Source organism: Suricata suricatta, chromosome 14, assembly GCF_006229205.1.
Source record: "Suricata suricatta isolate VVHF042 chromosome 14, meerkat_22Aug2017_6uvM2_HiC, whole genome shotgun sequence".
In the NCBI taxonomy this organism is placed as follows: Eukaryota; Metazoa; Chordata; class Mammalia; order Carnivora; family Herpestidae; genus Suricata; species Suricata suricatta.
The window spans coordinates 35072214-35086733 of record NC_043713.1 but is presented as its reverse complement, the minus strand read 5'-3'; the positions used below and the strand labels follow the sequence as shown (position 1 = coordinate 35086733).

The 14520-nt window shown below is 45.8% G+C and overlaps 1 protein-coding gene and 1 long non-coding RNA gene across 4 annotated transcripts in view; one reads left to right on the top strand and one right to left on the bottom strand.

Annotated features, from left to right (window-relative positions):
- Nucleotides 1-2360: 2360 nt before the first annotated feature.
- On the top strand, nucleotides 2361-5524 carry LOC115277337. The gene is made up of 3 exons (XR_003902380.1): nucleotides 2361-2573; nucleotides 3116-3353; nucleotides 5436-5524. It is a non-coding gene; the product is annotated as an uncharacterized LOC115277337 (long non-coding RNA).
- A 1183-nt stretch (nucleotides 5525-6707) lies between these two features.
- TPGS2 (tubulin polyglutamylase complex subunit 2) overlaps nucleotides 6708-14520 on the bottom strand; it is a 68926-nt gene continuing 61113 nt past the window's right edge. The window contains exons 5-9 of one of the 3 annotated variants that reach the window (XR_003902379.1): nucleotides 11328-11441; nucleotides 9620-9780; nucleotides 8306-8480; nucleotides 7212-7459; nucleotides 6708-7089 (exon numbers count right to left, since the gene is read on the bottom strand). Coding sequence is in view for 2 of the 3 variants with exons in the window: in XM_029921485.1 (XP_029777345.1) it covers nucleotides 7320-7459; nucleotides 8306-8480; nucleotides 9620-9780; nucleotides 11328-11441 (590 nt within the window). In the remaining variant the exon portion in view is untranslated. Of the gene's footprint in view, nucleotides 7460-8305; nucleotides 8481-9619; nucleotides 9781-11327; nucleotides 11442-14520 lie in introns of all 3 variants that reach the window. The other 2 variants (XM_029921485.1, XM_029921486.1) reach the window with 2 other exon arrangements.

The following is a 14520-nucleotide window of genomic DNA, read 5'->3' as shown; positions in this document are numbered from 1 at the left end:
GCCATTCTGCGTTTTCATTTTACATAGGAAGTGAGGATGAGAGATGTGGAATGACTTTGCCCCAGGGCGAAAGATAGGCAGTGGTAGGTGCTGGCTTGTCACTTTTCGCTAGTTCTGGTTTTGTTCTGTTAGACTTCTTAAGGAAGCCTGGTAACGGGATATCAATCACTCTGCTTCTGGCCCAAACACGTGGTGCAGACTGAACCAGGCAGGGGTGGGGCAGGCGGGTGGACGGCAGTCCGTCCAGCCTTGACTAAGCCCCAAACCCTGGCGGCCAGGTTGTGTTCACGGTTCATAATCCTGCACAAATTTCACATCAATAATTGATAATCCACTCACCTAGCTCCTGCCTATCCCTCCACGTACATCTATCTAGTGTAAGTAGGAAAGGTTCAAGAGCTCAAAAGCATCATATTTTGAGATTTTATAATAGAATGATTCCCACTTTGGTGAAAGGATATGGTGAGTTTATTCAGATTGCTGATACTCAACCAAGTGAGGGCCAAGCCATTTACATTCTCAATGAGCACTATTTAATTATTGCCTTCAAAAGAGTATTTGTTTAAGATGATCCACCTGAATAAGTATCAATTTGAGATTCTGTAGTTCAAACACCATTTTCGATTGTTGACTTTGTGGAAATTTTTCCTAACTAGTGGATTAGCAACAATGATTTGCTTCCAAAACATTTTGTGATTTAGAAATAGAGCATTCCATGTACAGGAAAATTAAATCGGCTGGATAATCAGAGCAGAAGACGAGAGACAGCACATCTGACCATCTCTGAGGAATGACTCGGACAAGCTGTTCATCAGGATCACGTAGGACCCGTGTGTGCCGGGCCCATTGCACCTGCAGGGCTCTGGCAGCAGGCTCCTTGCTGGGGCTGGTGGGGCAGGAGGAGGTTTGCACACACCAGTCACCATGTCTGCAGAGATGCAGCCGTTCACCTCATCTCCCGTTAGAGGGGCTAGACACCTGGTGTCTACTTAACACATTTCCTTCTGTTCATTTTGAGATACTCTAGAAGCTATCTGATTTAGGTGGAAATGGGAAGAGATGGGTTTTGGTCAAATAGAGGACCTGCACGTTACCGATCTCCAGAATTAAATCAACCACGAGGTAAGCAGGGCACCTTCCATTACTGTTGGCAGTGAGGCTTCCTGTACTTTGAGAGGTGATGGCAAATATTTGGGACTATTCCACTGACCCAGCTAAGCAGGGGCATTTTCTCTTGTGCTTTTGGAAAATAAAATCTCATTTTCCTTCAGAATCCCTGCCCCTTAATGGCATCTGCCTAAAAATGCTTTGAAACCTGCTCTGCTCTCTGAAGGGGTTCCACTGAGGGACAGCCAGATGCTTCAGAGCACGGAAGTGGGCGAGGAAATGGAGACAGGCTCCCTTTCCAAACAATACTTTTGCAGACCTCACTTTCAAATAAGAATGAAGAATAAAAACATAGCAGCAATACAGGAAGAGCTATGTGCTTGGGAAAGCTTTTTTATAGCTGCTTTATCTGGTCTCTTAAAAAAACCATCCTGAATGATAATACTGATTTAGATAAAGTCATCTATACTGGAACTTGGTGCCTAGCAGCTGGTGGGAGACGTGGACATGATTAGAGCAATTCAATGTCAGAGCCCTTGATTTAGATTTAGGCATAAGATTGGAAATGACAAAGGGAATAGAGTGGATTCCCAGCTCAAGCCACCCTTAGAAATACAGATGCAATGGAAGGCAATGGATTCTAATCCAACATCCCTCTCAGCAGGTGCTATGAAAAAAATAATTTGATCTCTTTGGAAGAAAAACTGTCCTGAAATTGTGGAAATTGACTTTTTAAATTCTTAAAATGTTTTATTTTTGAGAGAAGGGGGCGGGGGAGGAGAGAATGGAGGGTGGGAAGAGAGAGAGAGAGCGAACGAGAGAACAAAAGACAGGGGAGGGGCAGAGAGGGAGACAGAATCCGAGGCAGGCTCCAAGTGCTGGGCTGTCAGCATAGAGCCTGACATAAAGCTCCAACTCACCAACTGTGGGATCATAACCGGAGCCAAAGTCGGAAGCTTAACCGACTAAGCTACCTGAAATTGGCACCCCGAAATCGACAACTTCCTAAACCAACCAAGGATTGGGTTAGATGAAACTTTATAAGGTTGTATTTATGAAAAAGATGATGTAATAAGACAAAATTTTAAATTTGTGTTTGACTAAAATCTTACTGTTTTTAATGGATTAATATTGAAGGTGATTTTCCATTAAAAAATGGACTAAAACATGATTTGTATATATAATTAAAGCCACAGTAGTCTGTTTCAGAATCAAAATTTTAAAGGAAAATAGTTCTTATTAAAATTGTTCAAGAAGCCCACATTCTGGAATCCCAATCCTCTGTTCTAGAACTTGGGTGTGGCCGTGGTCTAGAGCCACCCATGGGAGAGGCGCCCCAGGAACCTCCAGACATGTAAATGCAGACCCTCAAGAGTAATCTATGCCTTTGCCTCTATCCCAAGGGTTAACCTTATTTACAAGCAAAGTTTAAAAGTGGACAGTTGGGAAATGGTGCCGCGGTGAAGGTCAGTGGTTTTTCCAGAGGCTTGGTCCCTCATTTGCAGCTTTTGGTTGAAAACTGAGGTCTCTCCGTTGGTTGGACTTGAATTAGGAATTCTGAGGGCTGTTTGTGTCCTTGCTCTGGTTGGTCTCCAAGCTACTCTTTGCCAGGCTTTATGCTGTGAAAAGAGGTAACTGCTCTTCAGAGGAACGGCAGGTGCTTTGAGAAATGTTTCGTTTTTAAGTGTTTTATTTATTTTTGTGAGAGAGGCAGAGTGAGCAGGGGAGGGTCAGAGAGAGAGGGACACAGAATCTGAAGACAGGCTCCAGGTTCTGAGCTAGCTGTCAGCACAGAGCCCGACGCGGGGCTCGAACCCATGAACTGTGAGATCATTACCTGAGCCAAAGCCGCTCAACCGACTGAGCCACCCAGGCACCCCAAGAAATGTTTATTTCTGGGCTCAGGAGAATGTTCTTGAATCAGGCCCATCTGTTCCTTGTAAGGGCAGGGGAGATGAGTTGCTCAAAGATGCAGAAACCTGCTCTTTCATTTTCATCCGCTTTCCAGGCCGGATGCTGTGTAGAGGCCGAGAGATTGAGCTGCCCCAGGAACTTTGACCAGCACCTGGGGCCAAGCGCAGAATGTGCACAACCCAGTGTGCAGCCAGCACAACGGCCCCCTTTCCAAGGTGTGCGGCGGCATGCTGAGGCATCCCTGGCATTCACCATGAGCCAGGAGTCATATAAAGGATTTATAAAGTAGGAAAGGATGTAAGGATGCAGTGTCTTACTTCAAATGTCTTCAGGTAATGTGCTGAGTATGGTAGGAAAAGGCTTTGCAGCAAAATCCTGTGAATTGTAAGGTGAGCACAAGTCCTGCACGGTCTAAGGGTTGCCCTGTAGAACTTCCTGTGGTGATGGAAATTTCTGCATGTGCACCATTCTGTATGGTAGCCACTAGACGAATGGGCTTACTTAACACTTGACATGTTGCTAGACACTGAGGAATGGAATTTTAGATTTCAATGGCTACACGTGGTTAGTCACTAGTAGTCTAGCCGTGGAGAGCACGGATATGAGAGAAAACACCTTTGTACATATTCACTTTATTATTTTATTCACTTTACATAAAGGAGGATTTTTGTAAAATTTGTGTATAAAACTGCTTTGAACTTCAGTGTCTACAGATCTAGCTCTATTCACTGCCCGTGTTGTGTTCTGGACATTTCTTGACCTCAGAGGAGAATGCCATGTGATTGGTACCCAGTGTGACCCCGACAGAGCTGCCTGGATGCGTGCTCTCCGGAGTCCTCATCAGGGCTGTGCGCACCCCCGCCATACGTGCTGTGGCCCAACGCACCCATCTCTCACAACCGCTAAACCCACTCGCAATACAGCTTTAGAAAGCACCACTTCAGTTCCTGTGCTGCTTGTCACCCTGTCGCCCTCTGGCTGGTCCTCACCACTGCATTTCACCCTGGTCATCGGGAAGTCTGCTCACAACAGATTTTGTCCATGTCAAACTAGCTGGTTGGATACTGAAGACCACCAGTTAGATGGTCCTCCATGCTGTGTGACATGTCCCATGGGTGGGTATTGGGCCAGGCCTGGGTGGTCGGTGCCGTAAAAAAATATAAGAATGGGTAATCACAGAGACTACATTTCTGAAACTACAAATCAAGGCACATTGTCTGGTAAAAGATTTGGGCCAGAGCCAGCGAGTGGAGAGGCAGTCTGGGAGATGTTGTTTGGATGCCAAAACGCTTGCAGGATCAGCAACCGGTTTTGTGGTGGCCAGGCCTGCTGACAGAGGTGGGCTAGGAGCTGAACGCAGGCTCCTGCCTCTAACGGAATAGCTGCCTCTTCAGAATTTGCATAAACTGAAAGTACCAGCATTTGCCTGGTTGTCTGTTCCTACTGGTGTATCCTAGATTTAAGTATGAGGCAACTCATAATACTTCAGCACAAAATTATGTACTTAACTGAAGTTCAATCCTTTAACGGCTCACGGACTTGCACGCCAAGCAGCATGGCTTCCCGCGGTAACGTGCGCTCCCTGTCTGCACGACTACCGAAGGCGGAGGCCACAAGGCAGGATGACCTAAGAGGATCTGAGTGGTGCTGGCATGCGGCGTGCCACCCCAGAGAGGGCTCTGCCGGTGGGCGGCGGCTCCCTGGAGGGCTCGCTGGTGGAGGAGCACAGGGACATCTGGCCGGCACTGGCAGGTAGGAAACTACAGTCTTGGAAGGAGACCCATGCTGGGGTTTTGGAAGGACAGTGGGTGGATGAGGAGGCAGAGCCAGATGGCTCATGTCAAAGGCTAATAGCTACAAAGAAAGATTGGAGTCACAGTCTAAAGGAACAAGGGAAAAAGGAGACTATTCTGAGTTCTCACCTATTAGCTGATGTAATCTTCACAGTAGCTCCAGAATGGAGGCTGTGGATTAGCCAGGGAACGTTTGGCTAGAAAAACAATGCAGACTGTGTTAGCTTAAACCAAAGAAGAAAATGCATCACAAGACCCCAAGGGCTAAAGTGCAGTCAATTTAAGTTGGTGCTGGTCCACTCTCCAGTCGCCTGCGATCAGGGATGGGACTGAGTTCTACTACATAAATGTGGCTACTAGGGATGCTGCGTGTGAGCAGGTACTGTATTGAATAGAAAACAGAATGTGGAACTGTTAAAGTGTAATGCAAAAACCTGTAACTCAGAATTATGTAAAAAAAAATTGGAAGGGTAAAGACTAGCTATGCATATAAAACGTGCTTGGTCATAAGAATTATTGAGACTGAGTGATGCATACATGGGATTCATTATTCTGCATATCTTTGTAAATGTTTAAAATTCTCTGTAATGAAAAGTTTAAAGAATACATATGTTCACACAGGGTCCCTGGTCCTTCTGTTCTCATCACTGGACGTGCTTTACTAGATTACAAACAGACTCGGAGTTCTTTTCCATGCATTGAAGACACAACCACCTAGACCCATTAAGTAGAAAGTTTCAGACTCAGTAAGCATTATTGTCACAAATGCAGTTGACTAAAAGCCCTGATGCCTGGCATACTTCCTTGCAATTTTGATTTAATACGTCTGAAGTGGGATTTGAGTATCTTATTTCCTACACACAACTCCAGTGACATTGATACATGTTCAAGTTTGGGGAGCACAGCTTCAAGGGATTCTATGGATTATTATGTGCAAGTCCTAATATCCTTGGCTTGGGCCTTTCCCCGCTGTAGGACTCAAGCAGCATGACGACACGGCGCTTTAAACACAACCTTAACTCCATCAGCGCATCATGAGGCATCCTGCCATTCATTCTCATTTTGTGATTCCAGCAAAGTGTCCTTTTCTTGGGCAACTGATTTACAGTAGAGCCTACTGCCATTTTAATTGCTTTAGTTTCAAAATACAAATCTCACGGGTTTTTTCCCCCACGTGGCATACTCAACTTACACGTTGTGTGAAGTCTTTCCCCAGGAGTGCTCCCCCCTCCTTCAGCATCACGGGTGTGTGAAGAGTAGTCACAGAGGGCCCCGCCCTTGGTTTAATGCTCTCCTGTCACTGTCTCAAGTTCTTACTGTTGTTTCTGAACTCGTGTTTTGTAAGTGAAGTCTCATGCAGTGTGTCCACTGTTCCTCACCAACCCACTCAGGGCCTTCGTGACGCCTGTGTGCGCAGAATTCCAGCAGACCCGCGATGCAGGAGTTGCAAGGAGATTCAACGTAGACATAAACAAGTTATTCCTACAACCGAGTAAGTGGGGGCACCGAGGGCCCTAAGAGGCCATGCTGTTTAAATGCAAAGAAGGTAACAGCATTCTAAGAAGTATGAATGACCCTGGAACCCTGTAATATCCTTTTTTACTTATGTCACTTGTTTCTTTTTAAGTTTTTATTTTACTCGTTTCATTAGTCAGCCCTTTACGCACTTTACTAGCTATCCACTTATGCTGAAAATGATGACTTAGGAAAAAAAAGAACCTAAGCCGCCCATAGTTCTTTTAGTCCTTCCTTACTCATTTGTAAGCTGAAAGAGTGTCAACAGAATGTGTACGTGTCAAGAAGTGAACTAATAGTTGAGCAGGTTTTTTGTTTTTGTTTTGTTTTTTGCAGTGTTTCCAGGGTTCTAGTAAGGACAAAACACTTACACATACACGATGTGCACATGAACTATTAATTTTGGTGACTCTGCGTGAGTTCACTGCCCTTCTAGTTGTAGTTTACAACTGGAATTGTATAATATAAAGAATAAAATTAATGCTAATAATTTAGAATTTAAATTTTTCATTACTTAGAACAGTATTAAGTAGCAGAAACTCACCATAACAGACATGGGAGACCATGGGGAGAAGGGAGAACGTTTTAATCCCTTTAATGGTACTATTTTCCTAATTTCTGGACAAGAGGCCGCACATCTTCGTTTTGTCCTGGATCCTACACATCATGTGCTCTCCCTCATCAGACGCCACCCCGCCATCGGAGGGCTCTCGCGGAAGTGACGGGCGCCCTTGCCCTCCTGGGTCCGCTGCTGCCTCACCTGTGGAAACCAGAAGGGGGCCAGGCCTGACTTCGAAGTCACGGGGGATCCGCAGGCACTAGAGGAAGGCGCTCGCCACAGGAGAGGATGACAGGACCTCGCACCGCCCTTCTGACCCTGACCTGTCTTGTAGCAGCAGCCACAGGCTGGAAGCACTTATCTGGTGCTACTGGTTCTCCCTTCTGGTTTGATCGGTTTTGGAAGAAAAATACTTCTAGAAGATTAAAACTTCAGCTCTCATCCTTGACCGCTTGGTCCCTCTTTGTCTTTTTCTGCCACTCCATGAATTGTCGGAAGCAGTGAGAAGGCAGAGCAGGTTTTGGAAAGCTCTTGTCAACAGTGGTTTTATCAAAATTCTTTATGAAGAGTCCTGTAAACAATAGTTGGGAGTTTGTTTTTTGTTTTTAAATGGTTCAAGTACAGCAGAACCACCTCCTCTTAAAAAAAAAAAAAAAAAAGATAATTTTGACAAACTTTATAGCAATCCGAAAAGGGAGCAAGCAAGAATTACTTATGAAAAATAAAAAGAACATGTACAATTGTATCTTCAAGAATTTTCATGGACCATTACGACCCATCAGATCAAGGTATCCACATTTTCTAACAAAAATGAACTGAGGAAGGGCAGCATGAGAATATTCTAATGCAGTACTGCCCAACAGAACTTTCTGTGGTGATGGAAATGTTCCATTATCTCTGTGTTGTCTAATACAGAATCTACCAGTCACATGAATACTCGCAGTGTGGCTAATGCTATTGAAGAACTGAGCTTTTCATATAAACAGCCACCTGTGGCTAGTGGTTACTAACTGAACAACACAGTTCTAATGCCTCATGGGTCAAAACCAGTGGTTTCGTTGGGGACCGTCTCTCATCACAGCTGGGGCTGCAGAGGATTGGGGGTGGAGAGGGGGAAAGCTCTGAACGGACTTAGTCACTTGAACAAGTTCTGAAGCTCTCTGCAGCTTCTGGAGGCAGGGGGTGAGGAAAGGACTCTGGGGGACACCTGAGTATGCCCTTGAGCTAATGCCAACGGGAGTAAAAGGGCCAGGATTTGGCTCACTCAGACGGGAGAGGCCTGCGGGTCCACGCACAGAATCTGAGGCTCGGGCCATCTGTGCATGGAAACCACCGCTGGGGCTGGCGGGGTGTGGAGGTGCTCATTTCCGGACAGGGTTTCCAGGGCTACACGAGGATTTAGAGGTGGAGGGAGGACCTGAGGGCCCTTTCTGGCCACCTGCAGGCTGGACAGGCCCTTTCATTTTGGGAATTAAGGTCTTGTTCTTGCTCTTGAACACTTTGCTGGGATCCAGCTTGTTCACGAAGGAGTTGGTCTCTTCTGCGAGTAGGTCTGTGTTGTAGGTGATGGGCTTATACATGTTGAACCATTGCTGTAAGGCAGAATTAGGAGCGTGGTCACAATGTGAAGGAGAAATGCCACTGTTTATACTCTTTAGTGGGGATCCAGGGGCAGAGAGCAGGGGAGATGGGGCAAAGGGAGCAAAGGATTTTATGAAAAACTGCCTTGAACATCTGTTTGCACTTCCTTCAAGTGAAAGTGATGGCACACACACTGCTTTATGAGGTCTATAACCTTTACAATAAATAAGGAAGGACTAAGAATGTGAGTAAATATCCTTCCTTCTGATCTAGTGAGTCCTGAGTGTGGGACATTAGGTCCCCGACCCTTGGTGTCCTGACCTGTCCTCAAACCAGCCCCTGCCTTCCTCACGGGGAAGGTGCACAACAGAGGCTGGTGGACACCTGTGTTGGTGCTGTCTTCCCCTTCTGTGAACAAGACTATCACATTTACTGATGTCACCAAGTTGACTGGGTGATGTCGTCATGCGACATTTGAGCAAAGTCGGGCCCACCAGATACATACATGAGGGCTGAACCCCTCACTCACTGCCACCCAGTCGAAGTTCCTCTGGCCACACCCGGTGGCACAGGAGCACTACCTGGCGACTGTATGTTTGACATGTTGCCCAGATGTGTTATATAAACGAGGGACATCCATACAGGGGAATATTCTGTATCACTAAGAGGCCCGCTCTGTATGTACTGATAGGAAATGAGCTCCAAGATGGGATGTTAAGTGAAAAGAAGGTGCAGAATGATGGGAAAGGTATATTACTGCAGTTGTGATTTAGAAAAAAAGGAACCAAAAATAAAATGCATGCATACATGCTTTCTATGCAATAAAGCGCCTTGAGAGAGACACAAGAAAAGGAAACAGTGGCTGCCTCTGGGGAAGACTGGGAGGCTGGAGAATCCGGGAGGGAGAGGCCGACTTTCCATTCTTCCTGTATCCACGTACCATCCAAAACCAACAACCAGAACTAAGCCCTCAATAAAGTTAATTAGAAAGAAAACTCCCAGTCATTCTGAGGATCGGCCAAGTCTGGGAACCACTTAGTGCACTATACAAGGAAGCGGTCTAGCTACGCTGGAAGCACCTGCCTTGCCTAAGGAAAATGCAGGTTCTTGGGCTCCATCCCAGGTCTTCTGGGAAGGAGGGAGCCCTTACCTTGGCCTGCGGGCTAATGCCGTAGCTGGTGAAGGCATACTGCCACTGTGGCAGGCCGAGGTGCGTGATGAGCAGGCGATAGTACGCGGTAAAGGTATCCGTGAGAAAATGCCAGTATAACGCTCTGTCCAGGAACCAAATCTCGGCGTCCTGCGCCAATGCTGAAATAGCAGACAAGAGAAAGAAATAAAGGGATGGTGTAACACTTTGTTCCTTTTACCTGTAAAGCCAATATACTCTCATGGTTAAAAACAAAAGTTCCAATACTGGGAGAAAAAGCTCCCTTCCCCCTTTCAACCTCCCAGGCTTATTCTCCAACAGGGGCCACTGTTAGGGGTTTCACTGGTTTTTTTTGTTTTTTTGTTTTTATAGATTCCTGATCAGTCAGCTGACTGCCCTGTGTGCTAGGCGCTGGCCATCTGTGCACTCAGGCTCTGCATTCAGCAACCCCTGCTCCACTGGGGACATACTGTGGTCTCAGCTTTCCTGATGAAAGCAGACTCTGAGTGGCTCTGGTCTTCTGAAGAGGTCTCCATCAGGTGCCTGAGGGGTTGTGAGCAGCCACTGAGAAGGAGCCCAGCACAGTACCCAATCCTGGATCCCAGGTCCCGGCTGAAGTGAAGTAGGCACTGTCACACCAGCTCCCACCCCATTCACTTCTGACACTCCATTCTTCCTACAGCAGACCTCGAATCTAGTGCACCTCCTGTCTAGCAGACATAATGTCTCCCTTAGTGGCCCCAACCCTCCAGTCTCTTCCTCTCCCAAGATTGCCTGTGGTCACATACACTTGTATCTCAATTCTGCCATTCTTCTACCGAACAACCTTGACTTCCCACTGTCAGGTCCAAACTCCTTCCAAGCTCTGCATGAAGGGGAACAACTGACCTTCTGGCTTCATCTCCTCCCCATCTGCAAGATGAACCAGGTAGCCCAATGAACTGAAATTATCTGTCATTCCTTCCCAATCAGTTGCACTCTCCCGTGGCATAGCTCTACCGTGTCTCTTCGCTTGGATGCTCCCTTCACCTCACAACCCCTCCTGCACTATACCACCCCTTCCCAAGACCCAAGGCAGGGATGAAAGGCTACTTTGCAAAGATGGTCCCTCTTTTCTCCAGGGGCAAAATCCTGGAGTAAGTATCTTCTCACTCCTACCAGGTAGAGAGCTACTAAGAGGGCTCGGCCTTGTTCACAGGCCCTAAGCCAGGGCCTGAACTCCTGCTAGGGGCAGGGGTGGGGGCAGGTAATGGCTGCTCCAACAGGGGCTGGAGGCTTTTACTCTGGATTTCTCATCTGAGGTCTTTAGCTTGAGGTTTACTAATTTAGGTTTTTAGTGCTGCCAACCTGCCTACGTACAGAAGTAGATTAGAAAGATAACGCTTTTCCTGGATGCTTTGTTAATGTGTGAGCCTGCTGGAGGAGTCTATAAACAGAATGACTATTTCTTTGACTTTTTACTTGCTTAGTATCCTACTCCCACTGTTCTGCAGTAGCTTGCAAATGATGACAGCTTAAAAAGACTCTAGTGATTGGCCTAGAAAGAGATGTTTAGGGAGGACCACAGATGCTTGCTGGGTCTTGGCACGTCCAAGAGACCGAGTGGCATCTCCTGAGTCCAGAGAGGAGTGTGCCTTTTGTGTGAGGACTGGGGAGTAGGGTCATCCGTGCCACACCCAACTGTACCCCGAATGTCCCTGATTCTTACCTGGTTTCCCTCTTTTGTAGACCAGGCAAACCTTCCCATTCCCATTGCAAGGATCCAGCTCAAATATCACACTTCGAGAATCGAAGTGAGGCTTCTCTGGCTGGTTCTCACTGTCTGCAAATCCAGAAGTTAATGGTTATGTTCAGACATATTCAACTCAAATATATACTTATTTGTCCAGCTTTGCTAGGGTGCGGGGGCGGGGGGGAAGAAACTGGGGAAAAAGCCTTATTAAAAAAATATTTTGAGAGAAAGAAAGAAAGGTGTGCATATGGGGAGAGGGGCAGAGAGAGAGAGGGAGAGAGAACCCCAAGCAGGCTCTGCATTGACAGAGGAGGGTCTACCGTGGGGCTCTATCCCACAAACTGGTGAGGTCATGACCTGAGCTGAAATCAAGTCAGATGCTTAACGACTGAGCCACTCAGGCACTTGTCTCAGACAAAAAGCTGTGTCACGAAATCTGGGGCAAGGCAGCACAAGGGAAACAACCAGAAATTGTTGAGAGTGGGAATACGTACAGGCTAAGTAATCTGGCCTGAAGTCCACACAGCTGTTCCTTTTCCCAGATGACTGTTTTCTCATTTATAGCACTTAAAAAAATAATAATTTTAGAGCAAGTGCATGTGAGCGAGGAAAAGGGGCAGAGAGAGAGAATTTTTAAAAATTTTTGAAGGTTTGTTTATTTTGAGAGAGAGTGAGCAAGACGGGAGGAGCAGAGGGAGAGAGAATCTCAAGCAGGCTCTGTCAGCACAGAGCACAACGTGGGGCTCACACTCACTAACCAGGAGATCATGACCTGAGCTGAAATCAAGAGTCAGACACTCAACTGATTAAACCACCCAGGCGCCCCACTATGATCTTTTGATTAGAATCCCCTTTCCTCTGTCTAAAATGCATGTTTAGAATATTTAATATTAATTACTTTATAACTAATGCTAAGTCTGGCTCAATTAGAAATACTATTCTTTTACTTACAGCCATATATATAATTTTATACAAATACCTTTATTTACATTTCTAACTAAAAAAAAACTAAGCATGGCTTTCCCCTCCCGTGGAGGTTATACTTTCCTACTCTTCTTGATCAATTCATGGAGTGCAACAAGTTCTGCCTGGCTTCCCCTCTCTATCCTGCAGACTGGAAAACTCTCTTGAAGTCATAAGCTGAGGTTCCCCTTCTTTATTTCCATCTTTCAGGCTCACTGTCCTCCACTGCCTGATGGTCGATGTCTTGAAATCCATTTTTATATATGTATAGATCTCCAGGGCAAAGGATAAATCAGGTCTGTTATTCCATCTTGGGTGAAACCCAAAGTCCAGGTCCCACCAAGTTTCAGCAGCCCTGACTGATGACGACCGGGATCTGCCCTCAGGAGAAAAGTAATAAAAATAGGAAAGTCACTCAGTGTGGCTCCCTTTTGGCACTCCAAGTTTTTGCTAATCTTTTTAGGTCATTGTTTTTAAAGCTCTCCCAGAGGCGGGGCGCCTCCTGGTGGTTGAGTGTCTGACTTCAGCTCAGGTCATGATCTCCTGGTTGGTGAATTTGAGCCCTGCATCAGACTCCCTGCTGTCAGCACGGAAACTGTCAGCGCAGAGCCTGCTTTGGATCCTCTGTCCCCTCTTTGTGCCCACTCCCGCTTGTGCCCTCTCTCAAAAAAAATTAACCTTTTTTTTTTTTTAAAGATGGGTGCTGGTTAGCTCAGTTGGTTGCCCATTCAACTTTGGCTCAGGTCATAATGTGGTTTGTGAGTTCAAGCCCCACATCAGGCTCTGTGTTGACGGCTCAGAGCCTGGAGCCTGTTTTGGATGCTGTATCTCCCTCTCTTTCTGCACCTTCCCCACTCATGTTCTGTCTGTCTGTCTCTCTTTCTCTCTCTCTCAAAAATAAACAAACATTAAAGCTTTTGCAGAGGAGTCTTGATCTGGTAAAAGGTACTCTGCCATTACCAGAAGGTCAACATTTGAGTCTTGCCTTCTTTTTTGCCAAATACACAATGTCCCTATTTTCAGTTCCTCACTGAAATTTTAGTTCGGTTTTATCTCCTTGTGTGCATTAGCATATTGTTGTGCCCAGTAATTTCACCCCTGGGAATACCAATGGATCTCTCTTTTGTTACCTGTTATTTGTGCTGGTTGTTGTTCATGGCATTGTGTTTCTTCATGCGCCTAGTCATTTTTTAGAAGGAATTATTTTTTGAAAAATTATTTATAAAAGAGTTTGAGGTCTAAGATAATGTCATCTTCCTCTAGGGTGGAATTTTCTTTTTATATATGAGCTTTACTGAGATATAATTCATGTTCCATACATACCACTTTCAATTCAATGGTTTTTAGTATATTTACAGTTACGCAACCATTAAGACAATCCATTTTAGAACATTTCTCTAGAGTGTATTTGTTCGTTTCTGCTAGGCCCCTGAGGAGATCAGTGATCTGGAATCAATTTACTCAAGTTTTGGGGTGTAACATGTTCTGGGACACACAGACGACTTACACCTGAGCTTCAGTCCTTGTGAAAAATGGCTCCTTTCGGTTCACTCAGTCTCCTGGGGTACTGCTCTTCATGGTGGCAACCCAAAAAGCGAGGTAGTTTTTATGGGTGCCAACTTTTCTAAGTCTTGGACTCTGTTCTATTCCTCTGGCCTCAAAACGGGCTTTCCAGCATCCACACCGTCTGTTTTGAAAAGGGCAATGTACCCCGGGTAAAAGCAACTCCAAAGGCTGCCTCTCTTCCCTGGATTTCTGTCTTCTGGATGTTGATCTGATATTACCTCATCATCTTGTTAGCTCTTTGACAAACATTTTAGGGAGATGGTTTTGTATTTTGGTCTCGCTTCTCAGCTGTCTTTAGCAGGAAGCTGCTGTGAATTACCTGCCTGCCATTACCAGAAGAGGAAGTCTCTTCATCAGTTTAGCTCGGCTCCGAAAAGTAATATAGACGAGCTTCGTTTTTTATATTGACAGTCTTTGGTTTTCAAAAGGGAACTTTAGGGGCGCCTGGGTGGCTCAGTTGGTTAAGTATCCAACTTCAACTTTGGCTCAAGTCATGTTCTCACAGTCTGTGAATTCAAGCCCTGTGTTGGGCTCTGTGCTGACCTCTCAGAGTCTGGAGCCTGCTTCAGATTCTGTGTCTCCCTCTCTCTCTTTTTTCTCTCTCCCCATCCCTGCTTGTGCTCTTTCTCTCTCACATAAA